The sequence below is a fragment of the Pagrus pagrus genome (assembly GCF_965226575.1).
Source record: "Pagrus pagrus genome assembly, chromosome: 3".
Classification (NCBI taxonomy): domain Eukaryota; kingdom Metazoa; phylum Chordata; class Actinopteri; order Spariformes; family Sparidae; genus Pagrus; species Pagrus pagrus.
Window position 1 is genome coordinate 8,184,782 of NC_140187.1, and position 22,783 is coordinate 8,207,564.

The following is a 22,783-nucleotide window of genomic DNA, read 5'->3' on the forward strand; positions in this document are numbered from 1 at the left end:
TCAAACTCTCTGGCCATCCTTCGTCTTCCTTTTTTAATTTGAACATTTCTGCTTTAGGTTTCCCGACTGGCCAAAAAGAAGAATTTAATACTTTCATTATGGCCCCATAGTGCAGTGGCTCAGATGAATTGACCCGGTGGTGTTTGGTCAGACAGCACAGAGCAGCTGCAGTTGTGCGAGAGTCCAGCAGCGTGGCTGCTAGTTCAGTAAAGTGGACCACTGGCACAGCGACCCGAACTGCCCCAGCTAATCCTCTTGCTGTCTGTATGATTGTTGCACACACTTTGAGGTATGAATCCACCCTCAGACATGCTTATGTGTGTGACGTTTAACACATCTGAGAAATCGTATTTTGTATCGTAGTTTATAATTCTAGCGGGGCACCACCGCTACTTCCTCAAACGGCCTTGTAAACTTCTGTATCAAGTATTGATTTCCCACTATGAGGAAGTAACTTGTCAGGTTTGAGTGCCAAAAAAGATGAGGAGTCAGGAATGTGCAGCACGTCTGCAGGGTGAAGCTGCTCAGGCACAATAACTGCAGTAAGGGCAGGAGATAGAGCGAGCTTTGGGAGTTGAGAGAAAGCAACAGACAAGCCCATTAGTCAGCAAGCACCTTGTCTTGTGTCTGTATTGCACTGTGGTCCGCTGTGGTTAATGGTAGTTTAGCTAGCTGTCTGCAGAAGTAAGTAGAAATACAAAATGGAGCTGGAAAAGCATGTTACACCCTGATTTGCAGTTCTTGAGCCAAGATGCCCACACACTGACCTGATGCCCCCAACGAGAGCTGACATTTGGATTTTTGCTTTGCATTTGTAAACATTTTAAATATTATACAGTAGATATACCGAGTTAAAGTAAGGATATGGTGTTAAAATATTACTTTGCAGGTGAAAGACACCTATACAAATACAGCACCTGAGTATCAGTCTTAAGTATTTGATATTAAATGTACCTAAAGCGGGAATAGATAACTTCTTGCCTGTGATATCACTGTTGGTGCACAGTGTTAGCAACATGGCTACCTCTAGCAGCCTGGCCGCTGTCGAAAGCAAAAGCAACCATTAGAGTCCCAATTTGTCCTAGAAAACTTGTCTCAGTGCCATGAAAAGGCCGGTTTTGAACAGTCTGGAGTCCCGGTACTAAGGGGAACACCAATCAATGGAGGAACATATTTTGACAACACCCGTCAGTTCACTCTCAGTCTCCCTCTTCACCTTCTCTGCCTCCTCCATCAGCAGATTACTCCTCTTTTGCAGTGCAGAGTTTCCACAGTTACTCCAGTTGTTCCAGCATTACCTGGGGATAGCGACCAGGGAAAAACAACGCCTCTTCCTGTTTTTGGTTGTGCGATGGCAGACACACTTCCTTTGCGCCACACTTCAACCTTTGTTTTTCAGTGAAAAATCGAACCGGTTGACAGACTGAACAGCACAGTGAAAGTGAGGTTTATAGGGAACCTGTCTCCATGCGGATGGTGTCAATCTTCTACAGCACTGTGCAATCAGAGTGATAAGTTTAGGACAAAAAAGTTGTCAAGTATCAAAAGTAGAAGTTAAAGTACATGATACCTATATTTGCATGTATATGTATGTACTCTGGGGTATTATTGGATACAATATTCAGCTCTTTTCTGATTACTGGAATCATTTTTGTTTCTTTTTTTTACATCCTAGTGTAGGAATTATGTCCATACTGCATATTAATGCGATTATATTTGGGATCAGTCTGGGACCAACAACTGCTCTGAATCAGGTGAAACCTATATGGACCATTTTAGTGTACAAGATACTGAGATGTGAAATACTTTAGGTTGTAGCTTAAATGTTTTAATTTAAATATATACATCTTGAAAGGCATACGAACTGCAGATGTGTGATTATTTCATTACTACAGTCATTCAAATTAATTAAAACATTCTCATTGCTTTTCTATTTTTTTCCTGTGTTTATACCTGACGCACAATAAAAATGTGCTGTATAAAGAAATCTGCAAACAGAAAGGAAAACCAAGGTTTTTTAAAAAAAAGAAAAAAAGGCAGCCAGGAGTAATTGAAACAGAGAAAGAGCGAAAGTGAAACAGAGAGGGTGAAGGATGGGAGACTGAAAGCGAGCGAGTGAATGATGGAGGTGCCGTCACTGTGCGAGTCCTGGTCTCTTGCTCATTAAGACAGTAATTCAAGCCGGGGATTAGAGAGTCAGACTCATGCAGCGAGCCCACTGGCTGCTCATGATGAATGGCGGTTACGGGCTGTAAAACCTCAACGACCGCCACTATCGTACATGAGAAAAATAGAAAAGCCATGTTCACAATGGTAGTTAAGGTTGAGGTGCGTGTGCAGGTGAATGTGAGCTACAGAAAGCAGTGTGTGTGCGGAGGGAAGGGCGTGTTAAATGACAGGCTGTAGTGTCCTTGGAGGAGAAATCACTGCTCAACTCTGTAATCATCCTCTGCTGTAGCTGACCTGAGATACTCTCAGTGCATCTGATGTTTGAAAAGAAATGAAGGCATTAAAGAGTGAATGAATGATTGACAGTGACAACAAACACAGACAGAAGAGAAGAAGAAGGAAAAGAAAAAGAGGTGTTGAAGGGGGAGTGAGGAGGAGATTCCTCCCCATCCACGATGAAACCCCCCCCCCGAAACAATCAAACAAACTAACTGATTAAATATACATGAAAGGTAAGCAGCTTACTCCCCTAAAAAATGTCACACTTGTGCATGCAAGTCCCCTGTGAACAAGCCACTTGCAGCCCCGGGGGTAGAGAGCAGAGATGCTGCTTGTTTGTGACAGTGCTGTGCCTAAGAGTCTGTCGTCGCCTCAGGAGCAGTCGCTCTGCATGGGACTAAAACCTTGACTACACTCAATTATGGCGCTCCTCGGAGCAGAGTGAGTCTTCAACAGGACGTGGTAAATATTTAGGGCAAAGTATCCGCGTGAACATCATCACAGCATCAGGGTGCCGGATACCTCGTCGAAGTCGCGTCTCCTGTCGATGCAATTTCACTTTCGCGTGTCATCTGGCGCTTTACCAACACAGGGCGATATCTCTTTTCACATCGAGTAACATCACTTTAGGACGGAAGGTATCAGAGAGGAGATGGATTAAATTCAGTTTCATATTCAGCTCACTATAACAGGGCTGGGAGATGTGGCCTTAAAATAATATTGCAGTGCGACATCAGGATACACGACGTCTAGATCTTGATATTTCTGAAATCTCCTCAAAATCCCTTCATTAAAAATAGGATTAGGCAACAAAAATCAAATATCACAAACCAAATTCCTTGATAATGATATTGCAGCAATATTGTAGGGATGACTACTGTAACACAATTACCAGAATAATTTTTTAGCTAAGTACGTTCAAAACCACAAATAACTTCCAGCTGTAGGTTCCTTTATGCTGCAACTTTACATTTAATTTCCGTTCAGTTTTCTGTTTCTCTCTTTTCACAATGCTGCGGTCATGCTCCGGTTAGATTTAGGCACGGAAACCACTTGGTCATGGTTAGGAAAACACCGTGGCTTGGCTTAAAATACCTATTTTGGTGACCACAAACACAGCTGGAGATGGCCAGACGCTCCATTTATAATATCCGGTTTAGGTTGCCACAAACATGGTTGGAAAGGTCCCCAGCTCTCCTTAAAATTATCCAGTGGGACCAGGTTACAAATGCTGCAACGAAGGGTCAAACTGCGGTCACAGGTACGTTTTGTACAAATGTCAGTATGGTTAGAAGCCTATGCCACATCAAACTTGGACGTCTCTGTGGTTTGCAGAAGCGTTAAATACTATATTTACATTATCCTGCCGACCAGGCTGACTATTGGCACTTTCACAAAATATTAACACAGTGTGATCTTTGATAAGTAATCATCAGTAATGTGGATATAACGACTGAAGTGGGTAAAGGCCAATACTGTATTAACAAGTAGAGCAGTCTGGTAAGTTCATAAAATGACATCGCTTTACTGTAATGCAGCTTTTAGAGAAGACAACACTTATGCCATATCACAATCCAAAATACCATGATAACGATTTAACACTGTTAGATTTCCAAGCCCTATTGTATAATAAATGAAAAAGCTTTTATGAAATTGCCTTTTCAAGTGGAAAATCATCTTGGTATATGAACAAAAAAATCACAGTTTGAATTACAGTAGCAGCTCACAGATGCTGTTTTACCTAAAAAAACAAAAACAATCTGCATTTCTAAATTTGGAGGCATGTACCACATTACAGCGAACAACCTGCATCGCTGCAACCCACACAAACCTTAATCAGGATATTAATTTGCACCTTTATTGTACTAACAACCTTGTCACTCTAATTTCTGTCATTTTCATGCTTCCACTTAAAAGATTACAATATTCAAGCCTATAAAACCCTTTGAGGAAAAACAGAAAGCGACATACAGGGGCGTCAGGCTAAAAAAAGGTGCTTTTTTTCTCCCTCAGCTCCTGGAAAGTGACATTTTACAGATGCAAGGTTTTACGTCCGCAAGGCACAAGCAAATTGTGCACCACTTATCCTCTACAAACACCGCTGACATCATGAAACATCTCTTTAGAGTGATAGAGTGGTGCTGTTTTATGCAGCAGCTCTGCAGACCATCGGATCAAAAGCTGTTTCTCAATATTAATGTGTCATTAAAAAACCTCCAATCAATGGACGTTTTCATTGGGTGTGAATTACCGCGCCTCTAAAAATGTAAACAGCTGCCGTTACGTGCAGTGGCTCTTGGCAGTCCACGGTAGCAACCTTTTGATTTACCAATCCATTACTGTTTTCAGCAAAGAATAATAGTTGGTGTCGGCTCCGCTGTGCAGGATGTCAGCGAGGAAAGAGCAGCCGAGGGAAAACGCCAGGTTATTTATGGAAAGAATATGACTTTGATCAGTGTGATGATACCGTACAGAAGTAAATAAGTTACATGAGGGTTAGAGAGATGTCCTTGGTCGGGTTGCTATGGTGACACAAGTGTGTGTGTGTGTGTGTGTGACAGAGAGCTGGGAGAGGATGACGATGAGGTGTGAGTGCAGCATGTACAGTATGTGTGTGTTTGCGAATGTGTAGCTTAATAAGAAGAACGCTGCCTCTGGTGGGTCTGATTTCCAGCTGTGTGATGCATACAGTACAAGAACATCCTCATTGTTCCCATAAGGTGCTTCGGAGTAAAACATACTGTATATGCTCTGAAAGTAGGTCATGCTGTACATTCCTGGCTTGCTTTGCGATCGCAGGTGCTTTCGAGTGTATTGAATGGGAGTTACATAGCAGTCCTGCTGTATACGGTGTACTTACAGGGGATGGTGCGTAGGTAGAGGTTGTCCCGTATGATCTGTTGGAGCTTGTGGTCCAGAGAGCCCTTCTGAAACTGCAGGCTGAGGTAGTGGCGCAGGTCCGTGTTCAATACTTTACCTGCAACAATAGAGGCAGAGGCACGAAGGGTCAATAAAAGCATAGCGGTGCACTCTTTGAGGGCTTACGTCTAAAATAAAATCTATTCAAGTGACAGCTCACAAGGCGATCAATAACACAGACCCGGATAGAGCGATGTCTATCGGTTTCTTCAGAAAAGCAGCTACTGACTAAAAAATGGATTGATTGATTAATTGACTAATCATTGCAGCTCTTGTGCCGAGGTCAGCAGTGACTGTTAGTAGGTCACGGTTATCCAGTGTTAAGACCTTTTCTAATCAAAAATGTTTTGCTGAGTGCGTTTTTTTTCCTCTCAGATGGTGTGACTGATTGGATGAGGTCAGATTAATGAAACCCTCTCGAAGCCCCTTGGATAAACTCTGAACTGATTTCTGGTCAGAATATATGTTTTGGTCTACAAGGTTTTCACTCATAGTTGCAACATTATCCGCAGCATCGTACACGTAGCACACTGTAGGTATGCACAGCATGTACAGTATGAGCACCTGTTATTTCTAGCCGAGAGCTTAAATCCTCATTGATTCACTTTTTAATTCCAGTTTGATCACTGAGGGTCAGATTGTAGCTGAGGGGGAGGACGAAGGTTAAACAGATTTTTAAACTCTGATCTCTTCTGTTAAATCCACTTCAATCGTTAAAAGGTAAATGGATTTAGGGTACAAGAGAGGTTACAGAGGGTTGTTTGGCTTAGAAACTCTGGTGTGCAAAGGGAGCTCAAAGCTGCACTAGATTGCTTTTTCAGAGTATTTGGAGCTCTGAGTGAAGACAGCTTGTTAATAAATACCAAGAACAAACCGGACCGGGCTGAATTCATTGTCATCACCGCCTTTGTTCCTCCCAAGAAACGAGTCTGAAATCCGAACTGCTAAGTGACAGATGATGGATGCTGTGCTCATGCCTCGACTGTCTTTACAGTTTTCTACAAGCCTCAAAAAAAAAAAAAAAACTTTTCACCAAAGATGCACAATGCCACAGCCTAAAAAGTGAGGCGCCAGAGATTTTTCATAAGAAAAATCTGAAAAAAGATTTCGCCTTTGCTCTCAACTCCCAGAAGCTTTTGTAAAAACAAAGGAAGTTCATGCAAAGTTTGCGGCGGAGGAAGACTTCAGAGTCGTCACACACAAGCAGGGAAAAAAAAGTTTTTTTCTCTGAAAGAACATGATGAGGAGTTTGGAAAAACAGGAAGAGATCTTCGGTGTCTGTGTGCCCTCAGATTCAGTGTGAGCCACATCTCTTGACAGAGAGGGGAGCAGGCTTTGAAACAGTCTGACTACAGAGGAGTAATCACTCTTTACCCCCCATTTCTCTCCCTTATTCTCTCCACGTCTGTCTTTCCCTCTCTGCTGCACACACAGACCAAACTCTGCTCAGCAGGACTCCTTCTGCATTGCCATGAATACCAATCAGCAGGACTAAAGACGTGATCTTGCTACTGTAGAAGTACTGTATGTACTAATAGAGAGGGGGGATGTACTTGACTCAGAGGGACGATAGAATAATGATGAGCTCGGGGAATATTTCGGCAAGCTTTCTCAACCCTCAAATCCTCTTTTCCTGCTCAGCCCGCGAAAGAAACCAACGCGGGCCATTATTGTGACGCCGCAGCAATCGCGTTATTTTGCGTTCTAAACTTACTCTCGCTTCAAGTTTTGGAGGCTGTTGTTGACTCACATCAAAATGCCCCTCATGTCCACGCTCCTCGCTGCCATCTGACTCTGTTTTAGGAGCCGTCATCCCGGCGGGCCTGGCTTTTCAGAATAAAGGTTGCATGTTCTCCGTCTGCCTCTCCAAAGAGGGCTGCATCACAGCTGGTCTAGCAGATAAACAGACTGAGGCTGGGGAACCAAGGCCCAATCTGGCAACTTCATCTCAAAACTATCCCAGAATATCCTTTTTGTTCACATTCAGCCCACACACGGGGGGATTAATGGGGAAACAAGGCCGTTTCAGCAAACTACATGTGCTCCATATGCTTTCTAAATGAGTGACGTGGCTTCCAAAGGGAGATTCATCAGAGATAGCTTCGGATCAGAAAAAACAACCTTCGCCTAACACCACGACATGGCAACTTCACCCACAATAAATAAGGCACATTTGACATCATCAGTCTGTTGGTTATTGTGAGTTTATCCAAAGCTGAACAAACCATTTTCAGTGATGTTCAGACTGTACTGAGACATAATATTTGCTGTCAGTATAGCAACAATAAAAGTCAGTAAACAGCAACAGCAAGAGCACTAAAGTTAAGCCTACGGTAGATTAGAGTTGGGTTGATTGACAGTGATGTCGTCCATCTCCAATGTCACCACTGAGCCCTCGACCATTGCTACATCGTGATTTAAAAGGCCGCCCAACCGCCCCGCCAAAGAGCACAAAAAAGTCAAGTATCCGTAACGGGGTTTGTGACAGGTGCGAGAGAAAAATAAAAAGAAATGGTTGTTGTTGCCGGCCAATACACTGCGTCTCCATGTCCTGTTTATCATTAACTCCAAGGAGGTTAGATGTTTCCGCCTGGTCCATTTGTTGATTGGTTGGTTTGTCGGCAGGATTACGCAAAAACTACTGAACGTATACCCACAAAACTTGGATGAAGGATGAGTCTCGGCCCGGAATAGACCACATTAACTGTTCCAGATAAAGGGACCAATCCATGGATTTTCTTTAACATTGCAAGTAGGGTGCTTTTAGACATTTCTGTTTCGCTTTCGTTTCATTATGCATGGATCTTGATGAATAATAATCAGGCATATTCATATTCAAATGGCTGGTATCTACAGTATGAGTGAGTACTAAGTACAGCTAGCTGGCAAACTTTGTTTCAAGCTTCAGAGGCTCAACAAAACAAAGTTACGGACATGTGGTGCGAAGATGAAGACCCTTTCAAACCCGCAGGGATGTATGACAGCTGCTCTCCCGGCAGAGATGTGAGAGATGGAGGACAGGAGATAGTTGTCTTGGCTGGGTGGAACAGCTGGACGTAGCTGTCAGAGCGACGGTGGAAAGCGTGGTGACTAGAGACTACAGTGGTGAGCAACTCCTGCCAAGATGGCAACAATGAGCTTCAGAATGGCTCTTTTGAAACCTGAGGATGACGTCATGAACATTACGTGTCCGTTTTATACAGTCGATAGTTAAAACTGCCTTTTTCTTGTTTTTCTTGACTACTTGCATGGATGCAGATATTTCTGCATCAGATATGAGGCAGACAACTGAAGAAATAGCAAATCCTGGGCCATGACAAAGCGATGGGAGTCTGGATGCAACTAAAACTCAGAGTCAGAGTGAATAGCTACCATGCTGGTAATGTTTCTTTTGACTGACATGTCACTTCCTTTCTAAATCTTGGATCTTCGCCTCCCTGAGGTGCTGTCTTTTTGTTTTCCTTCCTGAAGTTTCCCCGGATGTTTTTAAACTGTTTCCCTTGTCTTGTGTGAGAGCTCTTGCTGGGTCAGGAATCATTGATGCTGTGGGCCTTTAAAGCCCACTGACACTTGCCTGGCACGTGAGGACTTTCTTCGGGCTTTACAAACAAACTTGACGAGTTTTTGATCTTTCCCTGTTCTCAAAATCGCACTCAGCACGAGCAATTCACATCAAACATGACTCTGCACACTGAACCCTTAATAGTTTGCTAAAAACTTTGCGCTGATGAAACTCTCTCTTTGATGATGAAAGAATGATAACATCGTCTCGCAGTAGTGATGTGCTCTCGCCGAAACTCAGACACACACATCATGCCTCAACAATCGGTGGCTAACGGTCCCCAGCAGTGGATGTTTGTGGCTGTACAGTAGAGCTACCTAGGTGTGGACTGTGTGTTTGACTGTAAGGCAGCAGAGCAAGCACGCTCAGTCACACTTCACTGGTTAAATAAAAGGAAAAAAGCACGCACACACACACAGAGAAACACACGTACTGCTCTGATCTGTTCATTGCGGTGCAAATACAGTAGTACAGTGCGGTCTTTGTGGCTTCCTGGGTCCTGTCAGAGAGTGTTAGTGAGGCTGTCACATCAGAGTTCCTCATTTCTCCTCCCCACAGATAACACTGCTATTGTAGCAGGCCTCATTCTTTGGATGATGAGGACTCAATGGGCTCCATTGTGCCCAATCAGCCATCCACTCACTTGTGGAGTTATTTCTCCACAGCCAGCCAGGAAGACGAGCATACTGTAACTGTCTTTTAACAATAGAAAATCATAAGTGGGGAATTTTTGTCTCATTCATTTCCTTTTAAAAATTCTCTCGAGTTTCTCTCTTTTCTCAACTTTAACAATTTCTGATCCAATTTACGCATTTCATTCCTCAGAAAATAGTCTCAAATGTATTTCCTGTAACTTGTATCAGCTGCTGCATTCTCACGTATCCTCGAAATTGGATTAATCAGACCACTTCCTTTAAAGGAGGCTCTAGACTCAACCCCTCCGTAGATCCTCGGCTCTCTTCTAGTACTGTACCTCGTCATTTTTGCATGAAGTGATGGCAGAGGATGTGTCAAAAAAAGAGCAAGGTCACCCACGGGAATACTCCAGCACCGTGTAGCCATTTCACCTAGCATCAGCAGAAGCCGTCCTCTCAAAAAACCGGAGGCTCGGAGAAAATATCCGCAGCGACAGAAGCGGTGCCTGGCACCCCTATCGAAGCGACAGCCTGTTAACATCCTCACTTAGAACAACACCTTGCGCTGAGGCCACCGAATTAGATTAACACTCCGAGCTCGAGACATAACCGTCTCACACACAAGCACATGTCAGGCATCCGAGATTTGTTCCGTCGTTTTTATGTTATTTAAAAAATGCACTCGCTCGCTTTGTGAGAACAGAAGGTGTGAAAACACATCCCGTCACTTTTGAGCCGAAGCACTGGGAGCACAGTAAGGAAATCTAACATCAGTTATATTAGTGATGCTGGCTTCAATCCATTAGTTCACTTTTGATGAAGCGCTGCAATTTAACTTGTTGGGTGGCGCTCCAACTTTCTTTCTCTTTCAAATGGACTCATTTGCTTTTAAATGAGTCAGAAATCTTCTTAAATTTCCTGAACTCACAGCGAGGAGGTTTAACTTTGCTGTTTTGAATTTGTAACATCACTTTGCCTCGTAGGTGCAAATCAATTTTCATTTTATTCATCAAAACTGCATACTCGTTCCAATTATGTAATTCTGATGCAACCACTGGATTGTAAGTTAGAGTAAAATGAATACAAAATTACACCCACAGCTTGTTTCCTAGAGAAACCACAAAGAATAACACAAGTTTTAAAGGAACGGTTCAACAGTTTGGGAAATGCTTTTTTTGCTTTCTTGCTGGGAGTTAAAGGTGCAATATGTAAGTATTGGCAACCTCCCAAATTCATGCTGCAACATTGTAGTAGCCACAAACTACTGCTGACTGCAGCTGCTGTTAACTGGTTAGCTAAGTTAGCCATGCAGCTAGCAATGCAGCTAGATGAAGCTACCACCTGCAGCCCGTTATCTTAGCTTAGCACAAAGAATGAAGACAAAGGCAGACAGCTAGCCTGTGCAACCTGCATTATTTCTAATGGCCAGCAGGTGGCAACTCCACTGGTTAATCAGTACAGATACTAAAGTGTAAAGTGTAAGTCTTTATGCTAAGCTAAGCTAATCATGTGCCGTCTGTAGCTTCACATTTACAGTAAAGACATGAGGGTGGTATCAATCTTCTCACTACCTCTGAGTCAGAAAGAAAATGAAAAACAGCAATTTGTGTCTCCTCGCGATGGATCTTCTTCTTCTCACAGCAAAATGTGAACAAACAAACGCCTGGTGTGTATTACGACATTTTATTCTGAGCCATCCTCCTCCCCCGAGGCTTGTGGGGCGTCCACTGGGAGGTCATTATCTCTGTTGTCTGACTGTCGCTTAATTAACAGTCCTCTGAATGGGGAATATGCCATCAGGTTTGGAGATGTTCCCTGACACCTCTCGCAGTGCACTGGGTCATCTCATCGAGAAACCAAAAGCAGGAATTCTTACACATTTTGCCCGAGGACATTTGGAAAAAGAGTCGGGGGGAAAAAGTCGACATGTATGCTTGGAATGTGTAAGCAAACCACTGCAATCTCTGTTTTGCACACGTAACATGTTTCTCTGAACATCTTCTTCTCTCTAATAGATACACGTGGGACTTGCTTGCTACATACAGTATGCTTTGATCCAAACATCTATATTTGAGGAACATCTCTGACAGAATTTACTTAATAAAAAGGGATTTGCTGCTTTATTATTTTTTAGTAAAAGTAGCTGGTTATTTTACAAAACTTACTATTACTTAAGATGTGAACCTCACTGACCTGTTGGTGGATCAGCCACTCCAAACTAGCAGCACAGCGCAGCTAAATATCAGCAAGTCCTCAAATAAAACAACAAAAATTGGACTTTCCAATCTGACAAGGCTCCGGTTATGGTTTGGTTAGGATCAGGCACAAAACAATCTGTTTATGGTTCGGGAGAGATCGAGTTCTGGATTACATAACGATGATTGTGGCCGTGGTTACAAAAAAACTATTGTTGACTGAAGCTGAAAAGTTCACAGAGTCCGTTTGATGTTTTGTTTATCCGTCCACCTCCTGCCTCTGCAGACATTGTGGCTCCATTAAAACATCACAATACTTTGCTCCTTCGCTTCCAGTGGAAAAGAGTCAAACATACCTGTGGCCACTAGAGGGCTTTGTCAGTTACATTAACATCTGTCACTTTTGGTTTCCTGACAATTTCCAGACAGGACAATCTCTGAATATTCTTCAGACCCACAGGATTGTATTCAAAATTCTGGTGGGAGTTTGTCAAAGAGACCAAATATATCCAGCTGAATTGTGGGAAAATATGTAGAAAATGATGGAAAATTGAGTCTTGAATATTTCACTCGTATGTGTAAACATCATATGGCTTCAATGAGCAGAGGGCAATATGACTCTTTAAACCTTGAAGCTATGAAGCTGTCACCCGTAAGAGATATTTCAATTCTGTTTCTACAGTGGCTGGTTGCCTTTTAATATCTATCCTGGTTGCATTGCAGCAAAGTTGCAAATCTTTGAGCTGGTTTCATTAATAGGTAAAAATATGTGATTTGTGCATCAACTTTTTGCATCAAGTATCTTGATCTGTCTGCGAGATTCACCAAAAAACACATTTTCTTTCTCATTATTCTATCCACTTAAACCTTCCCAATAGATTTTTCCAAAAAAGTATTTTATTATATTGCTCTGAATATATCTGAGCTGTAACTACAACATAGTACTTACAGGTGAACTGAATTCAACAAAATCAAACAGCGTAGAAACCAGAGGAAGGACAAAAATAGGCTGGCTGACTTGCGTGTAGCCAGTTTGTGCAGGCGAGCAGAATATCCCTGATGACCCGACTCCACCCACCAGACTTGTGCAGGAAGAGAGCGGTGAGGCTTGTCCTCACAGTACTGTGATATAAAATTATATTATAATTAGGTGATAGAGGGTTTTACTATACTGCCCAGCCCTTGCTTGTATAATAAATCGGAGGAGGCTGATATATAATACACAATTCTGTCAGATGGTGTGGGAAAAATGAACAGCAATAAAAAATGTAAACAACTGAAAACCAATGCACCGAGTAAACAAACATTATAAAAATTTAATGTAAGCAGTGTAAAGAATTACCCAAAACAACAGGGCAGCTGCAGTGTATTTTTAGCATTTTTTTTTTTCGTCCCGCTCTGCTTCTTTGTACGTTTCCGGCTTGATTTTACCCCGAGGTGTTTCTTACACTCTGTGCTTTTAAATCCCTCTCTCTCTAATGCTCTGCTTCACCCATACTCGCAGGCAGACAGATGCCACTGTAGTCTCCCCCCCACCCCCCCAATCTTGGCCTCCCTCTCCATCCATCATGCGGTGTATGACAGGTCACCCACATCCTCTTCATCAGGCTCTCCTCTTCCCCTGTGGCACTCAGTCAAACGGTGGCCTGCTAAGGCTCCAGCACCTGCAAGACCTCTGCTCGGGCTCCTCTCATCACTCTCCTGGCCTGACAGCACCGACCCCCACGCCTCCCCCCCCACTTCCACCAGCCTCCTCCATCCCGCTCTAACCTTGACGCTTCCTGTGGCCATTTTAGGGGACAAAATTGCCTCGGGACACCTTTGAGCGGGAAGGTTTATACCGGGGCGTCCGCTCAATTTTTCAGAGAGCTGTATGTGAGACTGGGATCGCGGGGCATCTCGCCGACTCTGCTGAGAGAAGCAAACAGTGTGAGTGTTGTGCCATAAGCCTGGCTTATAATCTCACACCTCACGCAGCACCGTCAAATGAATTCTCTTCACTTATATAACTGGCATGTGGAGTGTTACTACAGGCTGGAGGACGCTGCATTAGAGGAGCAGAGCGGCTCGCCTGATGGGCCGCTGCGTAGCTGCGTTTCCAGCCTGTCTGCTCGGCTGCAGAGCCATGCAAAGTTAAACAGGCAGTGGTCTCACACACCCCAACGTCTCTGCGCACACTCTCTGTCATTTCACCTTGTTTTAGCAGCGGGGCCAGAGGTCTGGCGTAAGCAGCTTAAGAGGATGAACTCAAAAAAATTGGAGAAAAAAAACCAACAAGACATAATAAAAATCCTGCAAGGTGATTAGATGTGTGATTCTGATGTTGGCATGACTTCCGCAAATTTAAGTATTACAAGGCAATTATTTTAATTATTTCTTACTGTGTGTCTTTGTGAGAGGGAGACACACACACAAAGGCAGTGTGTAGACAGAGAGTGTGTCTCACTGTTGCACCTTTAATTATAATATTGCTCCACACTGAAAAATGGTCCACAAAATCACCAACATTTTGGAGGGAAAATAATGTGAACATACTCTGTAAACAGCACCACTTCTGAAGTAAGTACAAAAACAAACAAACAACAACACAATGAAGGTGTTTCTTGGTTGTAATAAGTGAGAAAAAAAACCTGCCAGTGAAGCAAAGTGTCTAAAGACAGGTTCTGTTTACTCGGTAATTACTATCTGCACATAACTGAAAGGGTTCTTTGTGCAACCAAAAATGTTTTTTTTGGAGCGATTACATAGAAGAAGCATTTCTGGTTCCACAAAGAACCTTTTTATCTGCAAAAGGTTCTTTAAAGATCCTCAAAGGTGCCTTGAAGAACCATCAAAAACAGATCATTTAGGCTGCTCTACACAACCTTCACAAAAAATGGTTCATTTAGTTTATTCAGTCATGAAAAGAAAGAGTTTGCTTATTTAGTTTGTTTAGGCATAAAACAAATCAGTCAGTGAAGATATTTCTCTTCTGATTAAAATTTCTTCCCCAAAACTACAGAGTGCATCTTTAAAGGATTCTTGAGAAACTTTGCAGAATTAGCGGTTCTCCGAGCATTTTAAATTAAATCATTATGTTGAATAACAAGTACACAGACACTGTTTTTGATATTACATTTTACTATCGTGATTGACTTTGCAAAACTGGCTTAAATGAAGTGTAATGTGATACTTTCACTAGAAATTAAACAAATATACTTGGTAGGATTTTGAGTTTTTTGGGCAGAGCCTTTCTGTGTGGAGATTGCATGTTCTCTGTGTGTGCGTCTCCTCTGGGTGCTCCTGTTTCCCCCGCCGTCAAAAACACATATGCCAGGTTAAATCCTCCATCAGTGCTCTTTGCCAAGGAACTGAGAGTTGATCCACGGCGCTGCACATTTGCGGCCCACTGGCCCTGATATTTAGGATGGGTTAAATATAGAGAACAAATTTCCCTATGGGAATCAATAAAGGATAGCTTAAGTGAAATATCAAATATGCAGTGAGTATTATGATTCATCATAATAAAGGCAACAGTACGGAAAAGCTTAAATCCCACTCCACCGACACTGCAGGCCAGATGTGCAGAATCAGAGCTGCAGCCTCCAGACGATAGAGACTACAAATATTCCCTCATATGATCATAGCATGATATTCTTTCCAGCCCACCGATCTCCGGGTACACACAGAAACATCTGCCTCCGCATTAAAGTTAACTAACCATATGCTCCCTTCTCCTGTCCTCTGCCCTCCACCTCCTCCCCTCTGTCCATCACCACTCAGGAGATGGAGGGACGACCTTCCTGCTGTAAGGCAAAAGGCGAGATCAGACCAGCTCAGCAGAACTGCAGGGGTGGGGGTGAGCCGGGGAGTGCAAATTAACGGCAGCATCGACAGCGAGACTGAGAGAGCTGCTGTGATAATGTGAGGGGGAAGAACAAGTCCTGGTCCCAGAGAGACAGAGAGAGATCAGGCGGGGAGAGCAAAGGAGGGAGGCAGGAGGAAGAAAGTTCGAGATGAGGTGGTGAGAGGAACGAGGAGTGTTGCCCTGCAGGTGCTGAGTCATGTTGTTGCTCTGTTCCGCGCTGTTTTCGCGTACCTTCACTTGTTTTGTTTCTCAACTCTTCGGTTCTGGTTCTCTCTCTCTGCCGTCTCATACTCCTCTTCAGTCTGCCTCTGCCTTCATTTCACATTTCGTCCTGCACTCTCTCTTTAATGAGCAGTCTACGGCCCATGCCTCTGTTGTATCATTAATGTGGTCTGTGCAGAACGAGACAGCTGGAGAATGAACTCACAGACGCACAAACACACACACGCACTTTACATCCCATGTGGGTCCCCACTTAGCATCTGGCTCAGACAACATGTCTGCAAAAAAAACCTCATAATAAGAGAGCGTTTATCTCTGACCAACGTTTGCACTGCACGGACAGTAAATTCTGACCTTCGACCTCTCTCGCTGTCCATGTGAGAGAGGACATGTCATGACACGTCGGTCAGCTGGTGACAAACTAGCAACGAAAGGAGCCAAATAACATTTGGTTATAATGTTTAGCAGATGTTACGTCTGCTTGGTTTCACCGTCTTTGATTAGTGAGCTAGAATGCTAATATTTGCTAATTAGCACCAAACACAAAGAGGCTAATGTCGTCAGATCTGGAGGTATTTTGTCTTAAGTACTGTAAAAAAAGTGAAAATGTTGATCTGCTGGTTGCACTGGATGAAAAAGTCAGTCACCAGCTTACAGTTCATCCTGAGGGCAACAAGTTTGACCATCACACAAACTCCACACCTCTGACATGTCAGTCAGCTGGAGTTTTGTCAGCTGTCTACCATGTCGCTGTCTTAGATTACCAGCTTACAGCTTCCAGTCAGCTGGTGACATTATTGGGAAAACAAGCAGCAAAAGGAGCAAATTAACGTTTTGAGCTAAATGCTAACATCATCATGCTCACAATGACAATGCGAACATGCTTATGTTTAGCAGATGTTGTCTACCGTGTAATCCTAGTGTGTCAGCACGCTAAGATCTGCTAATCACCACTAAACAGAGAGTTAGGTTGACGCCTGAGGCAGATGTCACCGATTCTGGAGGTGAAAATGTTGACATGCTGGTCACACTGGATGCAAAGTCAGATATCAGCTTACAATTCATCCTGAGAGCGACATGAGTGTTTGTACCACATTTCATGGTAATCCATCCTATAGCTGTTGAGACATTTCACTCAAAACCACAGATGTGAACCTCGTGGTGATACTAGAGGAAAAAGATCAGTGGGATTCATCCTCATCCTCTGAGCACCGGGAACAAAATACTTGAACCATCTGTCTATCAATTTTAACAATCCAGATCAACAGTGGGAGCACGCTACCACCAGCAAATAAAATCAACCTCTTTTCCATTGAGAAAAGCCTCCGGTGCCATTCCTTGCTCCTTTTTCCATTTAATATACTCTGAAGTTCTGATAGGACAAATGCTATAGCAGTATCTACACCTCTGGAGGAGCCACCATTGTTGTTTTTTAACAAACAGTCACTTCTCTCACTAGTCGTCACACCTAAACCACTGGGGTTCGGGCCACAAGCACATAGCTTAAAGCCCGGCAAGATGGCTTTGCTAGATCACGTGATTTCACAAATCCATCTGCCTCGCAAGATAATCAGATAATTGTTCAGATATTCCTGCATGGCAACAAAACACACAGGATTCTCTTGCCATAATGACCTTGGGAGTAAGATGAGCATTTACATATTTTAAATGGCATGTTTTATCAATGTGCATCACCAGGGTTTTTTTCCCCCCCAGTCAAAAATGTGTCTATCTTGTACTAATAATCTTGCAAAACTGAATCTTGACAGCCTTGCTGGCACCGGAGCACTCGTGTTTGTTTACTGTTTCCGAATGAATCAGATTCATTCAGTTTTAATTCCAATCCACGTTTCCCCCCTCCAGTCATGCGCATCCTCCCGGCTCTATGCAGCTCAGCTTGGAAACCGCTGGTGTAACCCTGACGTGCATTTCTTATTAGCTCCCTCTCTCCGCTCTTACCTGTTTCACATGCAAAACTACATCTGGCACAAATGCATGCAGACACCGTTCCTGCTGCAGAGAAACAAATTTCCAAGTTACATAAAAAGCAAAACAAAAAAAAAAACAAGTGTGACTCAAGCAAGCTGTGTTGTTCTACGCTTGTGGGAGGGTCCGTCTAATCCCAAGCTTGTTGTCAAATCATGTCTCCATAAAAGTGAAGTCATGTTTTTTTGTGGAGCAAGGACTGGGCCAGACGTATTCAATTATTGAGGGCTGGAGAAAAACAGTAAGAAAGAGAACGTATTAGCCACTGAAATGAGGTGGAAGCAGACCAACGCGCTCAGGCAGTCGGGAACACGACACAAAAAGCCCGGTTCCTAATCTCCCGCCACCACTTACATCTGCCTCAGACCTAATGGCACATTCTGTTTTTCCCTTTAAAATGTCACACCAAGGTACTGTAAACACAAGTACCTCGCAATGTGCGCCGAGAAGCACACTAGCAGGCACTGTAAGTGGGAAATGCAGCAGCACAGACCTCCACAGGCTCCACAGAGGACCACTTCAAATGCTGTTTACCGCATAACAAATTCTGTACATTATTTCGACCGCCGAGCTCAGCAGGCGTTCCTTTTGATCTTTAATGAGTCTACAACGGGCAAAAAAGGGCTGAGTCATCCTTAACCTGTCGATGGCTGTCGAGCGAGTCTGCCGCTGTGCCATTAATTCTGCAGCCGTCAGGGAATGATAACAGAAATGTGGGCTATCGCAGTCATCTTCCTCAATGGCGGCAGATAGGAGTCAAACTACAGTACAAAGTGCCCGTTAATGAAGACCAGCTCAGGGGCAGAGGACGGGAATCAGGGAGATCTCTGGCTCACGGTTTCTCCGTTTCCGTCTCCGTGTGAGGCGTTTAAGTGACTGACAGATTGACAGAGGAGGATCATATTATTAATTCAACGACACGCACACCCGGGCGAAGATAAGCTTGAAATAGAACTGTAATTGTTGCTGTGGTGATGAGATGTGCTAGCCTCGTTGTTTTCAGACAGCAGCCGCCTCGCCAGATTTTGCAGAGGAAGGAAGCGAAAGAGAGCAAGACAGTGTGTGTATGTGTGTGTGTGTGCCAGAGCTGAGAGAGCGAGAATGTGTGTGTCACTCAGCACTCTCTAGTCCTCCATTATGTAGATCATTACAGTATGCTATTATTGAAAGTAACTTCCCAAGGTCTGGACTGAAGGACAAGTCAATGTGGACGTGTTTGTCATCATACAAAGACTCAACAAAAGGGGCAGCTCACCGCCTAATTCTACTCTCCGGGCTAACACTCCTCTTCCACTTTCTCTTTTTATCATTGCGGCTTCTTGTGGAGGACGAAGGTCGTTTCCGTGCCGCCTGAAATGCCAGTCCATCGCCTCCAATACCATGCATTTCATTGTTGAGTGAGCAAAGAGCATCCCGGGGCCAACGGGGCATCTTACGAAAGTGCATTGTGCTAAGAGAGGATGATGCACACGTACGTTTCACCGCCTACACACACACATACACATACGCACCGTCCCATCAGACTACTACTGATGCTATCCATCAGTCACAACACAAACAACAAGCCGTATTTCACTGACCAAAATAAAAAATAAGACAAAGAGCAGTGATTTACAGTCTTATTTTATGCAACTTGGGCTGAAAAGTTCATGCAAGTATTATCAAAATCAAGTACAATGCCCAAGGAGCTACAATCTTTTCATTAGGGTAAAATGTTTTTCAAAACATACCATTAGCCATGAGGCATTGTGGTGCTACAGAGACGCCTTGGCCTCCATTTGTACAGGGAACAGACCCCAGACAAAAATCACATCATCATCATTTTAATATTTTTTGCAAAGATTACCATCCCACTAAAACTGTCACTCACAGCACCATCACAAGATCCGTCAAGATAACCACAGTATGATTTCTTTGCCGAGCCGTGCAGCCCTTTAATACAAACCAAAGTCAATTTGTAAGCTGAGTTGTAAGCAGTTTAATCAAAGAGCAATCCCTTTTTTGAGATACCTAAATAACTCAAAAAATACACAAAACATGGATGCAACACTAAGACAAGCAGAGATTGGGAAAAAGTCCACAGCTGCAGACAAGACAACGCCACCACAGTACAAGGCACATTACAGACATCGCACTATACATATAATATCGTGCTATACTGGGGTGATTTTTAAGTATTATCGGGTGTGCTCATCCCACTTCATGAAATCATGAACACAAGGCCAAACAAAGACTTTGCTTGAAGGTCCAGTGTGTAGGATTCTGGAAAATCTATTGGCAGAAATAGGAAATATTATATTTCGACCTGCCGATTCCAATTTCTTCTTTTTTTTCTTCAAACTGTTATTGACAACATACACAAACACTTTTGTAACCTTTCTTTGATGGAAAAATCATTTTTATATTCATAATAACAGAGTATTCAATAACTCTTACATTTTCTCCAAAACTGCTCCAGGTTACAAGACCTCCTCTCACAAACAAATCTCAGCCTAAAGTGCTCCGTTACTGGCATTTATGCAGTGTATACTTGTATATCTGGGACTTGTATTGTGAAAGGTAAAATAGAAAGGGTCTGTGATGCGCTGCAGTTGACATGTGAGCAAAATAGAAAGTTGTCCTCCCTAGTACAGATGTAAAGAATTGGATATATCTGGCACTGATCGTGGCCAATCATGTTGAAAACTGTGTTTTTCGCTACCTTAGAATGAGCCTTTTTATATCTACAGAGGAAGCGTGTCCTCCAAGTCTGCCATTATGCACCACTATGTTTCTACAGTAGCCCAGAACGGACAAACCTAACACTAACTCCAGAGATGGACTTGGTAGGAGAGGGTGATGTGAGGGATATTCTGTTAGTCGCAGTCTGCAACTTCACCGCTCCATGCTCCTAAATCCTACACACCGGCCCTTTACGAGAACATTTTCGATATAAAATTCAGAATATGAGGAGCAATAAAAAGAAAAAGTGCTGCAATTACTTCAGCAAGCTCGGAATGACAAGTGGAAACTTCTTGAGCATCTGTACATTTAATTCTGTGCAGATGTGAGCATTCAGCAAATGCAGCGTATAATGCGGCTGAAGGGGCGCTGAGGTGAGAAGTTCATGATGAGATATCCAAAGGATAATGATGGCAATTCCAATAACTCACCTCGCTCACTGCACAGCCACTCAGTCACTGTGCAGAATCTTAATCCTGGGCTCTAATCCTGCTGACTGAGAGGACCCAGAGAGCCATTTATAACAATGCGAGTAATAAAAAAGGACAGCGCCAGATACATCCCAGCTGTGTTTATGACAGGACACCCAAATTACATCAGCTCTGACACCAGGTGAATAACAAGTGCAACATAGCTGAGCTGCCATTAAGTCTCTGCATTAGTCTGCTTCACGTTTATTTTATGCCGACAGCGAGAGAAAGTTTTGCCGTCTGATTCCACTCTCAATCCCCACACACAGATTAGGATGATTTTAATTAGACCTTGACCTCCTGCACGGCGAACGGATGAACAATGTGTCGTCACCACGCCGGGATAATTCACAGACACAGCGGAAGATATGGCAATTTTCGTCACAGGTGAAAAGCAGCCTGTGCTGGTGAGACTGTGGAGGCGTGTTTGTGTATCTGCAGTCGGGGATTAACCGCTCACCCCCATCATGAGGCCATATTGGCTATAACTACCATTTACAGCTAGGCGAGTCTGCAGGGAAACGGTCGGAAACAGAATGCACGGCGCTCCTAATTGGCAAAAGGCTGAGAGAGTTTGAGTGATTGCAGGATTTGGGTGCTGAAGGAGAGAGGCTCTGTTGGTGGCTCTCTGAAAAATAAGTTTCTGTGGAGCAAAAAGGAGCCACACGGCTGGAACTGTGCCAGACTACCTCCAGTCCTCCAGCCAGAAACCATGCTTCTATATTATGTATGGATTTATGTGTGTGTTCAGGTAGAGACACGATTTCACTGTATTCGCTGGTGACTGTGCAGACAGAGTAAGAGTTAAGCTGTTGTTTTAGATGCATCTGGAGATATGCGATGGTACAGTTGGGTTTTTAAAGCTCAATACTTTGTTAGTATTTATCAAAACTTCTGCCTCACATTCCTGCTCATATTTGTCTTCTTCACTGATCAGGAAGCTTCTGATGGCTGCTTGTGTTCAGACAACATGTAACTATCAAGAGCTTCTGACTTTTCACATGTGAACTGGACATTTTCAAACGTGATTGACCTTTTCCATGTAAGGAAATGTACATTTTCACAGGTGAATTACATATGATAATATGTGATTGGCTTTTGTTCACGTGGATTAAAATTTTCCACATGTGGAACTGACACAGGAAATTTGAAATTATACACCGGCCCAAGGTCAGAGGACATATTTTCGCTGTCCAATGTATGATTTATATCCAAAATGTCAACTTTTCATGAAATAATAACAAATCACAAACATTCAGTGGACAGCTGTTAATTATGTCCAGGTTGCAAGATATCAGCCTCTGAGGTCTCTGCCTGCCCCTTCATCAATGTAAGGAAAGTAACTTCCAAAATGTAATGTATTAAATATTACTAGTTACGATCATTTGGAAGTAAAATCTCACTTTAAAATATTATCGTCTGTGCAGAGTTTCAAACTGGGAGCGCTTGCACTCCTCCAGGGGCTGTCCACTAAACAGAAAAAAGTGGAGGCAATTAAAAAAACTACCCAACAACACCGAGCAGAAAGAACAGAAAATAAGTCTCCTGTCAAAGAAGCTATATTTCTTCAAATAAAGTTGGAAGACTTCTCAGGACTTCTCAGGGCAAAATTCACGACTTGAATAAACTTGATGAAAAACCGTTCTGAGTCTTTTGATCAGTGGACCCTTACGCACTGAAGGAATATCAATTATCGAGGACTGGACACAAGTTAAGGCTTTATAAGCACTTAAATAGAGACTTTATTCAGTTTATTTTGCTCACTGAGGCGGCATATC

General features: G+C 43.2%; 1 protein-coding gene across 3 annotated transcripts in view; it reads right to left on the reverse strand.

Annotated features, from left to right (window-relative positions):
• The window catches only part of magi3b (membrane associated guanylate kinase, WW and PDZ domain containing 3b), a 148,414-nt gene that overhangs the window by 44,626 nt on the left and 81,005 nt on the right, over positions 1-22,783 (reverse strand). For all 3 annotated transcript variants that reach the window (XM_084346527.1, XM_084346526.1, XM_084346528.1), the window contains one exon: positions 5,309-5,425. In XM_084346527.1, coding sequence (XP_084202653.1) covers positions 5,309-5,425 — 117 coding nt within the window. The remainder of the gene's footprint in view (positions 1-5,308; positions 5,426-22,783) is intronic.